This window comes from Cetorhinus maximus, chromosome 11 (assembly GCF_964194155.1).
Source record: "Cetorhinus maximus chromosome 11, sCetMax3.hap1.1, whole genome shotgun sequence".
NCBI classification, from domain to species: domain Eukaryota; kingdom Metazoa; phylum Chordata; class Chondrichthyes; order Lamniformes; family Cetorhinidae; genus Cetorhinus; species Cetorhinus maximus.
The window spans coordinates 80657746-80676080 of record NC_135889.1 but is presented as its reverse complement, the minus strand read 5'-3'; the positions used below and the strand labels follow the sequence as shown (position 1 = coordinate 80676080).

Below are 18335 nucleotides of genomic sequence, written 5' to 3'. Positions count from 1 at the left end.
TATGTAACATTCCTTTTACCTGATGTGGGGAGGAATTTTTCTTTTCGTAAGAAAGACAGTTGCGATCAATGGAAAATCGAAAACCATTCCCCTTTCTTCCATTGTCCTCTGATTCTGATTTATGAATCCTTTCATCATTATCCTTTTCCTCGGCTTCTTGCTCTGTTTGTTTCCGTTTCTTCCTTCTGTTTCGTCTCTCCTTGGCACTCTTTGAACTGAGCTTTGAAGTATCTGAGGAACTATGCGACATTTCACATAGCCCAATTCTTCCACTTCCATCCCCTGCCTCAGCTGCAGCTGCTGCTGCAGCCTGTCCAATGGAAAGAACATCACAACATTTTGAGAGACTATTTTTTTTCAATTTTACAAAGACACAAAGTAGTAAAGGCAATTATATGCCTCAGGCTGTTGACTAGAGTAGTCAATCAGATTGAACTAAATTGAATTATTTCTAATCAACCAGTATATCTTAATTACATTAACCAGGGGAAGGATGGATTAATACCTCGACTAAATGTAAAAAAAGGATTTCAATTTAATCTTTTTTAAGCATTCATATGCTATCATCCAACTGTATACTTTTCAAGCCTATGTCTTATTGGAAGAATTTAAAGAAGTTAGATTTTTATTCCTATTTTTAAAGGCATGTAGATGATCAAAATGTAGTGGTTGAGCCACTGCACTATAATAGGGCTGAGAGATTTTAAGCGCGGAGTTTATAGATTTGCCAATAAAATGAATGTGATGCATTGGGGTAGAAATAGGCACAGAATAGCCACAACATGGCAAAATTTCAGGAAACCAACTTCTGATCCCAAGGATGTCTGACAAAGGATGCCTGAAAATTGAGCTGTGTCATTTTTCAAGCATTCCTGGTAGATGTCTAAAACAGGCATTAAACTCCTTCCATGTGTAATTGAGTGGCCCTGGGCTGGATTTTCATCTCCTCATGGAGGCGTGAATCAAACTGCAAAACACAAGTTTTTTTTTGCTGGAAAACAATTTCCCCACCATACCAACCCCACACCATTTGTGTGTGACTTTTTCGCAGTTCAGGAAGGCCTTGGATACAAAACATGCACTCACCTCTTCTGAGATCGGGGTCCCGATGCTAAGGACCACAGGAAAATTTTATTCCCTTCCACACGCTATTTTCACGTGCAGGTGCGGGTTTTGGAAGCCCTAAAAAATGCTTCTTCTTGGACAGTTTGTGACCACTAGGGGAAGCCTGTTGAAGAGTTAGTAACTGTCGGAAAGGCAAGTATGAAATATTTTCACACCTTCTAATGTCACTATTGGATACTGTATTGTAATGTAGATGTATTTTTAATGCAGCGATTCATCATAGGGCTCTGTCCTGCAAAGCTAAGTTGACACTTGCATGGATTACCAATGTGTAAATGTTGATATGCATTAAAGTAATTTTTCCCTTGGAGAATGTTCCATAATGCATTCAAGCATGGCAAAATGTGTTGGAAATCCCATCCCTCCCCCATTATGTTTGACATTGGAATTTAAATGTATAGACAGCTCTGACTGCGAAAAAATATCCCTGCTTTTGAAAGGTTAAAATATTAAACCCAAGCACCTGCTCCCCTCTATTGATTGACCTGCTTTGAGATGCAGCAGACTCCTTCTTCCTTCACTCCTTCAATTTCAGCTTTTGGAATTGGGAAGATAACCTATTGATAGCTGTGACCAATATGAATGCTTGGCTGAGTTCCTGAGGCAGTTGTTCAGGGGAATGACTGACAGTTTTATGGGCTTCTAATAAATACTCTGCCTTTGATGTGGTTTCAAAATGCATGGCTGTTTGCTTACACACCTTAATGGCCACTTAAATTTTAGCTTTGTTTCAATGGAGCAGTTTTTTTGCAATGTCAATGGCAGTGTGTTTAAATAAATTTTCTTAGATTATCACAGGTTCAATTTGTTCAACTCTATTTCAAAGAATTTCCATGACTCCTTTGCATACTGTGTGAGTGGAAGATACATGGGGGCATGAAGGTGACATGGGGGATCTGAGGGGATACATAGGGACATAGGGTGGCATGGGGGAATGAAGGGTGAGGGGATGAGGGATGAGGTTTAGGGGACCTTTGAACGATGTTGGGAGTGGGACTGCTGTCCCTGAGAACAGAGGTGAGCCTTCTGACCAGCCCACCTCCGTATCCACACTCATCGCACACTCCATCACGACTCATAAAAGGCACTGCAAACCCTAGCTCTGTGTGAAAAGACAAAATTCCCAGCCAAAGCCCACATGTATCAGGTGTGCATTTCAGAAGGTGGACAAGTGCGCAGGTCAGATTTTTCCAAGCTCACACATCTGCCCTACGTCTGTTTCTGGCCTCTTCTGCTAATTAAGTCTTTGGTGAGTGGTACAATTGTCAGAATTGTACGATGGGTTAAAGGAAATGCACTCTGAATGTACAATTGTTAATAAATAGATTGTGAGAGAGGCCCACAATTAGTGATTGCAATGCTGTCGACCATGCATTAATTTTAAAAAGATTATTGCTGGCCCAGACTGAGGGGTGATCTGATCGAGGTGTACAAGATTATGAGGGGCACAGACAGGGTGGATAGGAAGCAGCTGTTCCCCTTAGTTGAAGGGTCAGTCATGAGGGGACATAAGTTCAAGGGGAGGGGCAGGAGGTTTAGGGGGGATGTGAGGAAAAACTTTTTTACCCAGAGGGTGGTGACGGTCTGGAATGCACTGCCTGGGAGGGTGGTGGAGGCGGGTTGCCTCACATCCTTTAAAAAATACCTGGATGAGCACTTGGCACGTCATAACATTCAAGGCTGTGGGCCAAGTGTTGGTAAATGGGATTGGGTAGGTAGGTCAGGTGTTTCTCACGTGTCAGGGCAGACTCGATGGGCCAAAGGGCCTCTTCTGCACTGAGTGAATCTGTGATTCAACCATAAAAGCCATACAGATAGATTCAGATACTATAATTGCCATAATGCAATTTGGCAATTTTAGCATATGCGTTCTGGAATAGCAATTGTAAAAATTCTACCTGAGCTTCTTCTTGATGCCTTTTGAGCTGTTCTAGCATCTGCTGAAATTCTGCCTCTTTCTCCTCAGCTTCCTCTAAAGTAGCCTGATTTTGCTCATCATAGGCCATGGCAACAACAGCCAGAATCAAATTGACCAAGTAGAAAGATCCGAGGAATATGACCAGCACAAAAAATATCATATATGTTTTGCCAGCAGCTCTCAGGGTCTGATAAAACAAAATGTTAGGCTTTCCTTTACTTTTTCTTAGGTGAGCAACTTTGACAAATCGGAGATTCAATATACTTCTTAATCACAAAACTGGAATGAAGAAGGTTGCAAAGTAAACTATTCAGAGAAATACTAATAGCAGCTTTTTTAAAGTCATTATTAATATAGCAATCAATAATGAATAAAATTTTAACTGTAACAATCAATGATAAAATCATTCTCAAATATTTCAGTACATTCAATGATACTTCTCACAGAGTAATAGATCTTGGAAGAATATTAGCTTCAAGGCCAAGCTTTTCCAGAAGACTGGAGCTTTGGGGTAAGAATGTTAATGAAGATATTTACAGACAGCAGACATTTTATAGGCGTGTTGTGACTGTGTCATTTTTTGTGCGTGGTGAAAGAAAAATGGCAAAAGGATATAAAAAATATTTTTTATTGGCTTTTTAGAGATTTTATTACAAGTTACAGTTACTGAAGTCTGATTAATTGCTAACAATCTAATAAAATGTTGAGTATATCAGATAAGAGTAGAATAAAGATAATGCGCCACATGAAGTTCAGACATTGAGGGGGCTTGCGGCTAGGGGGGGTGGGGGGGGGGGCTGGTGGGTGCGCAGTGGTGGATGGAAGGAGTGAGTGGGTGGGAGGGAAAATAGGTAATGGCTGCAGTAATGCTATAGAGTCAAGGGGAGTACTCCTGCTCCTCCTGGCTCCACATTAAGATCGGGAAAAATCTACTCTTTTTTTTAACCATCCTCCAGCAGTCTCTTCAAGAACTGTTAGTTATACTGACATGGACAAGGGAAATCTAAGTGCCGTTAGTCATGACTGATGAGCATATTCAAGAAGTCTAATGGCTGTTTTAACGTATTGACCGGGTGGTAAGCACACTTCTGGGGAGATTGAGCCCATTATAGTTGGTCCCTGGCAAGTGCATTTTGCACCCAATGAACCATCCTGACAGAGACCAATATTCCCATCATTATTTCATAACTATCCATTGAGCAATCTAAAACAAGTCCTCACTTAAAGCTATAGTTGCATTCCTGAAAATCGCAACTTTAGGTGAAATGATTTTAAGCAAATCAGATTTTCCCATTAAAACCAATGTAAAGACTGTCGTTATATTCTATTGAGTCTTTTACATCAGGAAAAAAAAATAATGGCACAAATCTTCTGGTGTCCGGATCATTGGAGACCAGGCGTACATCCGGAGATGAGTGTCAGGGCTCTGCAGAAGTCCTGACACACTGACCTATGTGGGAATTGCCTGGGAGGTTTCAACTTCCGATGGGAAATTCCCCTGATCCCTGGGGCCATGTGCAAATGTTTGGGATTCTGAGCCACAGTTGGAAACTTCAGACAGTTCCAATTTACTTACCTGAATAGTCACCCAGGCAACGTTAGATAGACAAAACTAGTCTAACTCCTTGGCAGCTCCAGAACTGACACATCAATCACTTATACTAACCCAGCGCCTACCTCCCCCGACCATCTGACTAACTCCCTGACCACCCAACTACCCCTCAGGCCCGACTACTACCTCACCCATCTGCCATGTCACCCAACTGCCACCCTACCCACCTACCACCTCACCCATCTACAACCCTACCCACTTTCCACCTCACCCACCTGACACCCCACCCACCTACCATCTCACCCACCCTCCCCACCTAAACACTTACCTACTTACCTCACCAATCTACTCACCCTAATATTCTACCCATTCAAGCATGCATCCACTCCCCATTCACTAACACTCACACTGGACATTTAAACTTACCAAAAGGCAGCGAGTGCCATAAAAGAGGGCCATGTCCTGTCTTCCCCTCGACTCTACTCTGCTACGACAGAGTTCACCGAGGGATGCTGTGCACCACATTTCTGTAGAAGCAGGGCTCAGAAGATCCTGGCAAGAAATGTGGAGCATTGTCGTGTAGGGGAACATTTGAGCGGAGCAGCAATCTGACGAAGATTGCTGTTCCTCAGAAGATCCAGGCCATTAAAACATTATACCTTGTAAGTTGAAATACTTTACATTGCTAAATTCCTATATTGGTCAATGAAATAACTTTTTAAATAAAATAAATTTAAAAATATAACAAAAATATGGTCACTTTCTACTTACCTCCCGCTTGCTGTCGATTTTGCTTCCTGAACCTCCCACTCGCCACTCATCCTGCTCTTTCACCCTCCTGGTCGCTGCAGACCCTTCCTCTCACTGACCCTCTGGTTTCGGCCTCTCCTGCTCTCTAACCCACTCTCTAGCTGTTGACACTCCGACTTGTGACCTCTGCTGCTTCCTGACTCACTTTCTCATTGAACATCCCACTCTCCGACCCTCCCGCTCGCTTGTTCCCATTCAAGATCCAGATCCATATCCAATCCAAGGCTGGAGCTCTGAGGCTGTGAAAGTGTGGGTCCTGATGATGTGGAGGTTTCGAGCTGGGGCTGTTATAATTGATATTTTTTTTAAATGCTCCCACTCACCGCTTCCCTCTCCTGAACCCTCACTGTGAGTGAGGGCTCTGGAGATGAGGGGCGAGACTCAGGAGGAGCAGCTTCGACAAAGTCAACTCAAATCACTTACAAGAAGAACTCCATGGTGTACCTAGCCCTGAACATTGAAAGGAGAAAGGTGGTTTGCATAGGGCGAGCAGGTTGTCAAGATGTGACACTGGATTAAAGTAGCTGCGGCGGTGGTAGGACCCTGGGGGTGCAACTGAAGTGCGGAGTGGTGGAAATGTGCGCAGCAGACAGTGATGTGTACCTAGGACCTTCCTTGAATGCAAAGGCAGGTTCAGAAGAGGGAAGTGGAAAACAGGAGAGTCAGGGAGCAGGGCATTCAGCAAGAGGAAGGATCAGTAAGACGGTGAGTCAGGGAACGGTGCAGGCCACAAATTGGAAGACCAGCAGCAAGAGGTGGGTTAGGGAACAGGAGAAGCCACAAGTCGGAAGGTCAGCAGTAAGAGAAAGGGTCAAGGAGACACCGCTCCAAAATGGCACTTAGTGGGTCATGCAGCCCTACATCAGACTGATGGGGAACAATTTTAAAACAAATCTTGCAATGTTGAACAAGAATACGGGCCCATTAACTGACTGATGTTAAAGTGAAAAAAACGTTAAATGGGGCAACTTTAAACAGGGGCTTGCTGTATTTATAATAGATCCTTTCTTTCTACAAGGTTATTCAAAGCACAGTGGATATTTAAATATGTTATTGTCATGTTGGATTATTTCACGTCTTGTAGAGGCATTTATCTCTTATCGTAGAGATTCAATTGAAAATATTTGAATTGTTGTAGTAGTGCATTTGGCAGTCGATTTGTATTTTGGCACAAATGCTTGGTGTGAGACTGGAAGGACAACTCATATTATTTCTATTAGTAGCCAGCAAATAGCAGGCTTTTATTCTATTGCGATAGTTCTAATTATCGTCAATAGGTTATACAAATTAAATCTACTGCATATTATACTATTGAATAGCATTGTAAATATTCTAGCTTTATACTGCATTGATACATGATAAATCCTGCTTACCAGCTGGTAAAGGTTTTCCCAAAAGTCCTGAGTCATCAGCCGAAACAATGATAAGAATGCCCAACTAAATGTGTCAAAGCTGGTGTAACCATAATTAGGGTTTCTTCCAGCTTTTAGACAAATATATCCCTCAGGACAACGACTAAGAAAATAGAATATGGAAAAATAAAAAAGCATAATTAAAATGTTTAACAGCTACTTTTTAATTTTTAAAAAATCATTTATAGCATCATGTCAACAAAAATAGTTCTGCATCATTGATTTGTCTGTCATTTGAAGTGCTATGCCTGAATTTTTAGTCATTGTCACATGCCTTAAGAACTCATACATCTTACAAGATCATCGTGGTAGATATAAGACCACATTGCTATTGTTGATGTTTCCATAACACAGATACCCATAAATGCCAAAACAACACAACTATTGTGCACAATAATGCACCCAATCTCATTTGTGACAACAAGAATACAATTAGTGGATTTGGATGAAGTACGCAAACTCTCATTTTAAGACATCATTTAATTCCATTAAATTAATATTATTTCTATTACAAACAAATTACAAACCTCAATTACAGCCTTATTACAAACCTCAGTCCAACCATTAAATGCAGCATTTTTCGTAATAATAAATAATGGATTAAAAACTATTCTCCAATAAATATTTGCAAATGTAACAATTAACTTTCTCATTCTATTCCAAAACAAATTCAACAAAAAACACAATGATTGAATACAACAGCTCACCCAGCATCTGAGCCATTACCACAAAGTAGTGCATCTTTGGCTTCTTCCAAGAAATAGTGATTTTCTGTTGATGAAATGATAAACAAGGGTTATTTTGTAGTTTCCTGAAAATGCATCTGCCTATAAACCTAGGAAAATATTAAATTAAAAGTGAAATGTATAAGTTGCATGAATATAATCCATTGTGCTTCAAACACTTATGTAGAAATTAATTAAAATTGAACTTCCTTAGGCGCGTTGAATTGCTTGTTATTGTTTTACTTTAAAAATGTATATTAATAAGATTTGATGTTAACTGGAGCAGGATAAAAGCAGCAATATTATTGCCATTACAAATGAGATAATTGAATAGGTGAATACCAATATTACAAAACTTCAGTTTCATTCAGTTCAAAATAGAAATAAAAAGAAAATGAAGTAATAAATTGTAATAATGAAAGAGTTTATCTTAAAAAACATGGCACAGTACATTATAAGTGGTAACGTACAGCTCGCCAGATAACTCAAAGCTTATCAAGTCAGTAGCTGTGCCATATAGACTGGAAAATTCCAGTTTCAATGTTCAGTCTATAATGAGTTAACTATTCTCAGCCAGGGTGCCTTCATGTGTTATGGGGTAAATACGGCAGAGCTCCCATTCTCCCTAACCAGTAATCTTTGCTGGAATTACACAAATAGATATTGGCTTGTACTGGAGTTTCCTTGGGATCTGTGTTGGGACCCTTGCTTTTCCTGATATATATCCTAATATAATGACCTAGACCTTGGTGTGCAGGGTGCAGGGTGCAACTTCAAAGTTTGCGGATGATACAAAACTTGGAAGCATTGTGAACCGTGAGGAGGATAGTCTAGAATTTTAAAGGGGCCTAGACAAGTTGGTGGAATGGGCAGCCAAGTGGAGGTGAAGTTCCATCCAGAGAAATGTGAAGTGATTCATTTTGGCAGGAAGAATATGGAGAGACAATGTAAAATTAAGGGTACAACTCTAAAGGGGGTGCAGAAACAGAGGGACCTGGGTGTATATGCGCATAAATCATTGAAGTTGGCAGGACAGGTTGAGGGAGCATTTAATACAGCATATAGTATCCTGGGCTTTATTAATAGAATACAAGAGCAAAAAGGTTACATTGAATTTGTATGTCACTAGTTCAGCCTCAGCAAGAGTATTGCATCCAGTTCTCGGCACTGCATTTTAGAAAGGATGTGAAGGCATTAGTGGCTGTGCGGAAATGATTCACGAGAATGGATGCAGAGATGAGGAACTTCACATGTGAAGATAGATTGGAGAAGTTAGGACAGTTTTCCTTAGAGAAAACAAGGCCGAGAGGAAATTTGATAGAGGTATTCAAAATCATGAGCGGTCTAGACAGTGTAGATGGGGAGAAACTGTTCCCACTTGTGAAAGGATCGAGAACGAGAGGGCACAGATTTAAAGTAATTAGTAAAAGAAGCAATAGTGATCTGAGGAAAAACTTTTTCACACAGCAGACAGAATTTTATGTCCCCATCGCAACAGGGGCTGGGCCGTAAAACGCGGCGAGCCATTCAAAAGTCCATCAACTTCGACAAGACCGTAAATTCCCGGTGGCGGGAGGCACCATAAGCTTCCTCCCAGTGATTGGTTAGGGTCTGTAATGCCCTACCTGAGAGTGTGGCAGAGGCAGGTTCAACTGAAGCATTCAAAAGGGAATTAGACTGTTATTTGAAAAGGAAGTATGTGCAACGTTACGGGGAGGAGGTGGGAGAATGGAAGTAGGCAAGTTGCTCATTCGGAGAGCCAGTACAGACACGATGGGCCAAATAGCTCCCTTCTGCACTGTAACAATTCTGTGAATGTAGACAAAATTAGGCTTGGCTATAATGCCCTCACAACCTGCCAGCACTCAAGGCTCACTTGCACACTGGCCATTTAGGCGAAAGATTGGGAAGTGGATGGCTTCTATGGAACACAATCCCAATAAGATGTCAATGCCTTCAGGAAAGGAGAGAAAAATATGTACAGAAAATTGGAGACTAAATAAAAATAATCATACAAATCTTTGAGTTCAAACAGCAGCACAAAAGAGTGAAAGAGGTAAGTTTTTCTAAAGCAAAATGTTGCAGAATATGTAAATCTGAAATAAAAACTGAAAATGCTGGAAATACTCAGCAGGTCAGGCAGCACCTGTTGAGGGAGTGACAGAGTTAATGTTATAGGTTGGTGAACCTTTGTCTGTACTCTATTTCGCTCTCTAGATGTTAGCCATATGTTTCTCTTAGTTTTCTGTCACTGAATAGTAAAATGTATTTGAATAATACAATCTGTAACTTAATAAAGTTATGGTGCTTGGGGAGCAACAACTTCTAAACAAAATAAAATAAGGTTATTTATAAAACTGAATTAGCAACAAGCTGATTTTGAGGACCTCGGTGACTGAATCATTTAGCAATACCTCTGAAAACAGTGTTTAATTTAACTCAAACTTCTGGGTCTCCTCTCTCAGATGGCTGTAAAATTCTAAATGAAAGGTGCCTATAAACATACTTCATACAGCTGGTGCCAAGAATATAGCATTGCTGTTGTAGGACTTGAAATGTTAGTGTCCTAGATAATTTCTCCAAAGTATTTTGATAGTTTTTCTGCCCATGTGACAATTACTCATGGGGCTGAATTTTACACGGCTTGACGGTGGGCGGGAGGCCAACCTGGATGTGCGTGGGCTGCCAGATCCCATCCATGCCTTTCAAGGATGCCAGATAATGCATCTTGCAGCCAATGAATGGCCACATGGCAGGAAGCCAGACAACTATCTTGAGGAAGGGTGGGCAGGCGTGTCCAATCGGCAAGAAAGACGGGACAAAGAGGGCAGGCCATGGACTGAATCACCGTCAGCCATTTAAAGGCACCCCTGGTACAGGACTGAGGCACCTGCACCAGAGCTTATGGTTTGGAGGCTGAAGATTTTTTCGCAAGGAGATTTTTATATCCATTGAGCTACTGTAGCAAGAAAAGATCTTGGTTTTAAATGTTGATGTTTACTTTGCTAGTCATGAATCATTCAGGACCTTTGCCAGGGAGGAAAGAACAACTAAATGCTGCTGACTCATGTCCCTTATCAATAGCAAGTGTCGAGGAAAAGACTCAATTCAATCCTTTAACTGAGTTTGTCTCTCCACAGATGGAGGAGAGAATGGAGCCACCAGCTGCTGATGGGGCCCAGACCAAGGAAGGCCCCACAATTTGATAATGACTCCCTGCGAGTCCTCCTCCAAGCTGTGAATAATAGGAGGGAGATCCTCATGCCAGCAGATGGGACAAGGTGACATCCCAGCCAGACCAAAGCAGCTGGATGGATGTCACAGCAAAGGTAAGCAGCTGTGGGGTCGTCCAAAGAATCTGGCTGCAGTGCCGTAAAAGGCTCAATGATCTCTTGAGATCTGCCAGCGCAAGTGTGCAGCCATATTGGACATGGACCTAAATGGAAGGGTGTCAGGCGGTGAAGTGGCTCGAATATGGGATTGTCTAGTTTATTGCCCAAATGTGGAAGGCGGCATGAGGCAGACATACCACTCTCCATGGCAACAGTTGTTTCGGGGGAGGGCGGTGAGGTTTGAACTACAACACCCGTTTCTTGGCAAAGACATTGAGGAATGTTGGCCACAACAAAGTAATGTTGACTTTTGAAGGCACAATTGTAGCACAGCACAACCCTTACAATGTCCCTTTACATTTGCAGGAGAAGAGGGCGCATAATGCCCGAGAGAGGGCTTAGGCTAGAGGTGAACCTGCAAACCTGGCTGCCCCCACTGAGGAGAAGGTCCTGGAGCTGGCAGCCAATGAATGGAGTTGAACCATTAGTAAAGGCGAGTTTGGAAGAAGGCCCTAGGGTGGTAAGTTCCAAGGGCGCAGAACCCTGTTCTGTCAAACAGACAGAAGGGATTGGGGTGGGAGGGTGTTAAAAACTGGGGAAGCTGTCAGGAAGGTAGCATTGAAGGCTTTTGACTTTGGAAACTTGCAGAATTTGGGGAGGAAGGTGTGTCTCTATGTTGAAGGGGCTAAAGTTCAAAAACTGGCTACCTTCTCCCAATATTGTCAGTGTGTGTTTTGAGGAAGCATGTCTCTGTGAATTCACCTCAACCTCACCTCAAATAATGGTGATGATGCCCCTCATTCTCCTCGGTTTTGTTTCCCTCACAGGACAAATATCGGCAGCTGCAGCCACCTGATCCGAGAGAGTATCAATAACTTCTGAGGAGGAGGAGGAAGCCTCAGAGGGCGCAGCATCACATCCTTACTCCTAGCACCAGCGCAGATACACACACATCTGTGAGTATGTGCGGCTCGGATCCACACTCAAGTTAGTACATTATAGCCACAAGACCAGCTGCCAGAGACTGAGCTGGAGCAGGCCTTCACACTCAGAGCAGCGATGACGAGCCTCTGGAGTCGTCCATCCAGCGGCAGATGCTGGATGTACAGCACGAGGTACATGAAGATATGTCAGAGATTCCAGAGGGGTTGCACGCACTGGTACGGACATTAGAGAAGTCCACTCAGACCATGAGTGCTGCAACCTATTCTGCAGAATGCATGGCTTCTTACACTGAGAGAGTGGTGGCTTTCATCAAGGGCCAAACGCAGCAGCTCACTGGTGGGATACTGGGAATGCATTCTGACCTGTACTCCAGCAATGCTACCACAGATTGATATGATTGTCTCCTCGGAGAGACTGAGGGCTGCATATTATGTTGGGGTGGGGGGGTGCAACAATCCGCACCCCCACCAGAACCAAAGTCAGCAGGACGCCCACTCTCTCCACGCCAGCCCACCCTGCAGCCATTATGCAGGCGTGGTAAACTGCCTGACAGTGGGACTTCAGCACCTCACTGCAGAGGATGTCCCACACTTGAGACATCCTCTGGGACAATATCAACCATATTAAGGTATGGACAACTATTATCAGAGTCAATTTGCTTGTCAACAAGCTCAATTGACCCTTGATTATTTATGTAAGTATGGTGAGCAGGCTGTCAATTTCAACGCGCGCCCACCACCTGTATTATGAGGTAGCTTGGGGGTGGGTGAGAAGTTGGTGGAGTTGACACCTGCCCTGTCAAAAATACGACCAGCGAGGGCACTTAAAATCCAGCCTGGAGTCTTCCCAGGCACTGGCAGCAAGTCACCAAGGCAGATGGAGAGGCCCTTCAGAAGTAATATTTGTTCAGTTCTTGGAACATAGTCAAGATGAATAAAGCAACACAGATTATTTGCCTGTATTCGCCAAACATTTTACTGTTCTCACACTGTACATTAGAAAAATAACATTTCCCTTTAAAATCTTTATTCATCTTTGACTTCAAAATTAGAAACAAATATAGAACTGATGCATGACTTAATAATGTGTAGAAAAATGAGCTAATGTGAACATTAAGTGCTTACGTTCATCTTCGATGTATTTCTTGTAGTTGAATGTGTATTCTGTCTCGTTCAGCAGCGTACCATTCAGGTCTAAAGAACTGTTACTTGCACTAAAATAGCTGTCAGGCGGTGGCCATTGTACACATTTATGTTTTAGACATCCCATGAATAGTTGTAGCCCTATTAGTGCAAATACACTCAGACAAAAAACAGTCAGAATCATTACATCGGACAGCTTCTTCACTGACTGGATCAGGGCGCCCACGATGGTTTTGAGACCTGAAAGAAATAAAATCTGTGGTTTTTGATTGTCATTAAATGACTAAGAAATCATCAGTTCTTCCTATATTGTATTAGTCAATCTCATGCAAAAGACAGATGTCAGAATTAACTTACATTTAATGAAAGCTTGCTGAAACTAGGCAAATGAATGACCTGATATATTAGAAGAACAAATGGAAAGCGCAACTTTTGTGTAGTTGAATGAAACTTCATGTATATGATCCAATTTATGAATGGGAAAGAATGTAACTATACACATTCTTAGTGAGATGGCTGTTTCTCTGGAGCAATCCAATTTTATTCTGTGTTTTGCATTTTGTGAATGCATTTCATTTCGCCCGACTCTGAAATTGCATTTATAGTGAACATTGGAACTAAGTGAAAAAGTGAAAGGCCCTTTGTAATGACTTCTCCAAAGCTAAAATTTGTGATATAACTTTTCATAATACAACTTAAATTTGCATAGGCTTTTAATTTTTTGATTTATTTTGACAAATTATGTTATAGTACCAAAAATAATCAAGAGATTTAAAGCATTACAGCAATACCAGCCAAACATGAGCAATAGTCTGACACTCCAAACACTACAGCACTAAAAGTCCGTAGAGGAAAGGGGTCAAAATATCTAAGCAGTAAAGCACCCTGGGTCAAATGTACACAAATGGGTAGAGACAAAAGTTGGGATTTTTAATTGCCGGTGTGGTTGGATGCGGGTGTAATTTGAACAACGTATTCCCAGAGGGCATCTTGGATACTGATGCCTCCAGGATGTGCTCCTATTTTCAATGGGAAGACAGTGGCTGGGGGGAACGGGGAACCCGCTGGCCTCCACCTAATGGCCCATTAAGTTCCTAGAGGAGCTTGTCAACGGGGCGGGAAGGGAAAGGACAGAATTTTCAATTGTGAACCCAAACAGTCTCAGCTGTCGGTCTTAATGTGAGGAGAATTTAAAGGCTTTTAATATAAGGTGAAAAGTTTCAGAACCCGCGGATCTTGTGCTGGATCGTGTGTATTACCTCATTATGGCTGTATGCCTACATTTGCATGTGATGAGGCTTCTGGACCTCCGAGGTGCAGCGTGCCTTTGGCAACGTAGCAGCAGGCACCATTATGACATTGTGTCTGTGACATCTTTTGGTTATCTCCACCTATCACTGGCCGTCTATCCAGCTCTACTTGTCCCACCCCCCCTTAAACTAACTTATATTTCACCTCTAATCTATTTTTACTTAGTTCTGTTGAAGGGTCATTCAGACTCGAAACGTTAACTGTGCTCCTCTCCACAGATGCCCTCAGACCTGCTGAGTTTTTCCAGGTATTTTTGTTTTTGTTTTGACCATTATGACATTTACTGCTGGCAGTCTGCAGGCTGCTCCCACCTCCTGGTAATGCTCGGCACTATTAATTGGGCACTGAGATCACCTCTGGCTCAATTAAGGCATTTACGTGTCAAAATAGCGATGAATGAGCAACACAGTTGCGGCGCATGATTGGGATCCAGTTGTTCAGTTCCCAACCCTGCTTTGAATATCCATCCCTAAGTGTATAACATTATTATAGTGAATCATGGAGAGAAGCTTTATTGCAACATTGAACAGTGACCAATCTAAATTAGATCTGTCTCATGCTATTGTCATAACTGACAAATGGGCACACATAATGACACACATCTCTGAATACCCACTCATATCAAGGTGGTGTTATAATTTTTTTAACGGTTTGGAGTAAAAAGGGATGCCTTAAATTGATGAAGCTTTCATGCATTCATCATGTTGATGTGCTGTATTTTGTTTCCTCATCTCTACATTTGCATATTTTTCGGTAATCATATTTTCAGTCTTGATTTTGAAATTGTATTGTTCATGCACTAGGTCTGATTTATAGAAAAAGTGCATAATTTCAACAAACAACATTTTCGGAATGCACTAATTTGCAGAATTGAGAAGGGAAAATTGGACATCACAGGATGAAAACCACTCATGCTGGATATTACAATGTCTCATGCAAGAAATTGTTAAACGCCAAGGCTGAATCCGCAAACAAAAAAAAATTCAAAAGCAAGGTATCCTATAATTTAATTCTTTTTTTCTGATTCCTGCTTTTGTGGTTTATTTTGAATTGCAAGGAAAAAAGATCAGCCTTAGTGTTTGACCTAGCTCTCACCTGGAATGACTGAAATTGTTTTCAATGCTCGGAGAACTCTGAATGTTCTCAACGCTGAGACATTGCCCAGGTCCACAAACTCTGTCACATATCTGTAATAGGGGAGGGCACACACAAACACAATGACAGGACACAAAGAAACAGTTGGAGGTACATGGGGCCTGCTAGCACTTTACACCGATCACTCCTTACCTGGTATTACAGAAATAGTTTTCAAAGCTCTCAACACTCTGAAAGTTCGAAGAGCTGAAACATTGCCTAGGTTTACAAATTCTGTTACATACCTGTAGAATTAAATCACAGTTATTTCAGCTTTCAACGCATTTTAATATAACTATAATGCTTGGTCTTTCACTTTGGTCAGAATAATTGTATTTTTATTTTCCTCCTTTGCTTGGTTGTCCTGAAGATAATAACATAAGTTAGGGTACAATTCCATGGGTGCTGACAGCCCTCTGGTACCCAAAACAGATTGTTATTTTTTGAGTGTAAACCTAGACATTGAATATTGCCAGACTATTCAAACATGGAGTCAACTGTGTTGACATTGGCTTCATCCAACATGCAATTGTCAAATATTTTTCCCTCCCTAGCCGAGGAGATATAGCCAATTACAGCATACCTCTTTTAACACTGGTGAAATCAGTTAGTTAGCACTAATTGGGGATCACAGCTCAGGCCTTCCTGGTCAGGATGGCTCAATTTTACACTATGATGTACATTTAATCATTAATTCATCAGGGTTAATGATAGAAATAAACAAAGTACAAACGATTGGTCTGAATTTTTCTTGACTAAGCAGGATCTTTGATGGAAATGCTACTGCTGTTTATCACAAATAAATCAACACATCGCACATCATTATATTTTGAATCTATTTTTCTACAGCTATGCCAGCAATGGATGGCCCCAAAGAAAAATAGCAGACTTGACTATTTTGTAAGTACTTACGCCATAAGAATGACACTGAAATCCAGCCAGTTCCATGGATCTCGGAGAAAAGTGAAATTATCTATACAGAAGCCCCTTGCAAGAATTTTTATAAGCGATTCAAATGTGTAAATACCAGTGAAGGTGTACCTAATGGAATTATAACAATAAAAAAGCTGTTCAGTCATTTCATTGGCAAATATCACAAAAAAGGAAAACTTCCACTAATCTCAGGCTAAAAATCTGTTATCTTTACTATTGATTCCTGATGTAAGAATATTTTTCTGTTCTATCACATTAAGTGTAATGGCATTCTGGAGAAAATTTCTTTTTTTTTTATTCACATGCAGGTGATTTCAGAGACTTGAGTCCTAATCAAGAGAACGAGAAAGACTTTCATTATATTCTAACGCAATCCTTTTCCTTGTAAAATAAACTTATTTACTAAATGGAAAATATTATTGCATTCGAGTTCTACTGTGTATTCGAGACACTTTACTCAGATAATATTTTTTCAACTCGACTGGTTTAGTGCTGAGCAACAAGCCAGAATTAGTTAACAATCTGATGGTAAGGGAACATCTCATAAATATATCGAATTTGATGTTTGGCTTAAGAGAGAGAAAGGAGAATTAAAACTAAGATTTCAAATTTAAGTGAGGCAAACATCAAAAGGATGAGAAATAATCTGATTACTGTAAACTTGGTGGAGATTTTTGAGGATATCATGAACGGGGGGGGGGGGGGGAGAGAATTTTCTGTATGTTGGGCTGGCCGGTCGGGAGCGGGTGCAGAGCCAATCGGCTGCGTGCTGCCATTTTACGTGGACCCGCCCAGCGTAAAACACAGCCGGTAGCGCTCAGCACTACCTGTGCGGGCGGGGGGAGGAGGGAGAGTCGAGGCCTGCGCTCTTTCATGCACGCGTGTGAAAGAGCGTAGAAATCTCCCTGAGGCATGGAGCTGCCTCAGGGAGATTAAGTTCATATTGAAATTTTCAAAATAACGAAAGATAAAAATTATTTAGACATGTCCCCTGAGCTGGGACATGTTTATGAATTGTTCAAAAAATATTTATTTAATAAAACCTTCAGGACACCTCATCCCACCGTGGGTGGTTCTGCTGCTCAGAGGGGCGGGAGGAAAGCAAATGGCAGGGCTATAGTGATAGGGGATTCAATAGTTAGGGGCACAGACAGACGCTTCTGTGGCCACAAATGTGAATCAAGGATGGTATGTTGCCTCCCTGGTTAAGAGTCCAGGATGTCACGGAGCGGCTACAGGACATTCTGGGGAGGGAAGGTAGACAGCCAGGGGGGTCGTGGTACATATTGGTACCAACGACATAGGTAAACTAAGGGATGAGGACCTGCAAGCTCAGTACAGGAAGTTAGGAGATAAATTAAAATGCAGGACCTCAAATGTAGTAATCTCAGGATTACTCCCAGTTCCACGTGCTAGCGACAGCAGGAATAAGAGGATAGATCAAATGAACACGTGGCTGGAGATATGGTGTAGCTGGGAGGGATTCAGATTCTTGGGGCACTGGGATTGGTTCTGGGGAAGGTGGGACCTGTACAAACCGGACAGGCTGCACCCAGGCAGAGCTGGGACCAGTGTCCTTGCGGGGGCTTTTGCTAGTTCTGTTTGGGAGTATTTAAACTAGTGTGACAGGGGGATGGGATCCCTGGAGTAGGATCAGATAGGTCAGATTCAGATCAGAAAAATGGAGGTAGAACATTAGCTAGGGACGTTGTGATAGACATGGAGTTACAGGAGAAGCAAAGTTTACAAAGTATCCAGCAAGGGAAATTAATGGGGTTAAACGGTTTATACTTCAATGCAAGGAGTATTACAAACAAGGTAGATGAGTTAAGGGCACAGGTAGACACACGGCATCAGGATGTCATTGCTATAACAGAGACCTGGCTAAAGGAGGGACAAAACTGGCAGCTTAATATCCCTGGTTATAGAGTCTTCAAACACGATAGAGTAGGAGATAAAAAAGGAGGGGGGTAGCACTAATGGTTAAAGAATCAAT

At 41.8% G+C, this 18335-nt stretch overlaps 1 protein-coding gene across 2 annotated transcripts in view; it reads right to left on the bottom strand.

Annotated features, from left to right (window-relative positions):
• Positions 1 to 18335, bottom strand: part of scn1laa (sodium channel, voltage-gated, type I-like, alpha) — a 246724-nt gene that overhangs the window by 145096 nt on the left and 83293 nt on the right. Inside the window, exons 5-11 of one of the 2 annotated variants that reach the window (XM_078552303.1) lie at positions 16319 to 16447; positions 15560 to 15651; positions 12944 to 13201; positions 7525 to 7588; positions 6779 to 6920; positions 3024 to 3230; positions 20 to 310 (exon numbers count right to left, since the gene is read on the bottom strand). In XM_078552303.1, the coding sequence (XP_078408429.1) occupies positions 20 to 310; positions 3024 to 3230; positions 6779 to 6920; positions 7525 to 7588; positions 12944 to 13201; positions 15560 to 15651; positions 16319 to 16447 (1183 nt within the window). Of the gene's footprint in view, positions 1 to 19; positions 311 to 3023; positions 3231 to 6778; positions 6921 to 7524; positions 7589 to 12943; positions 13202 to 15367; positions 15460 to 15559; positions 15652 to 16318; positions 16448 to 18335 lie in introns of both variants that reach the window. The other variant, XM_078552304.1, reaches the window with a different exon arrangement.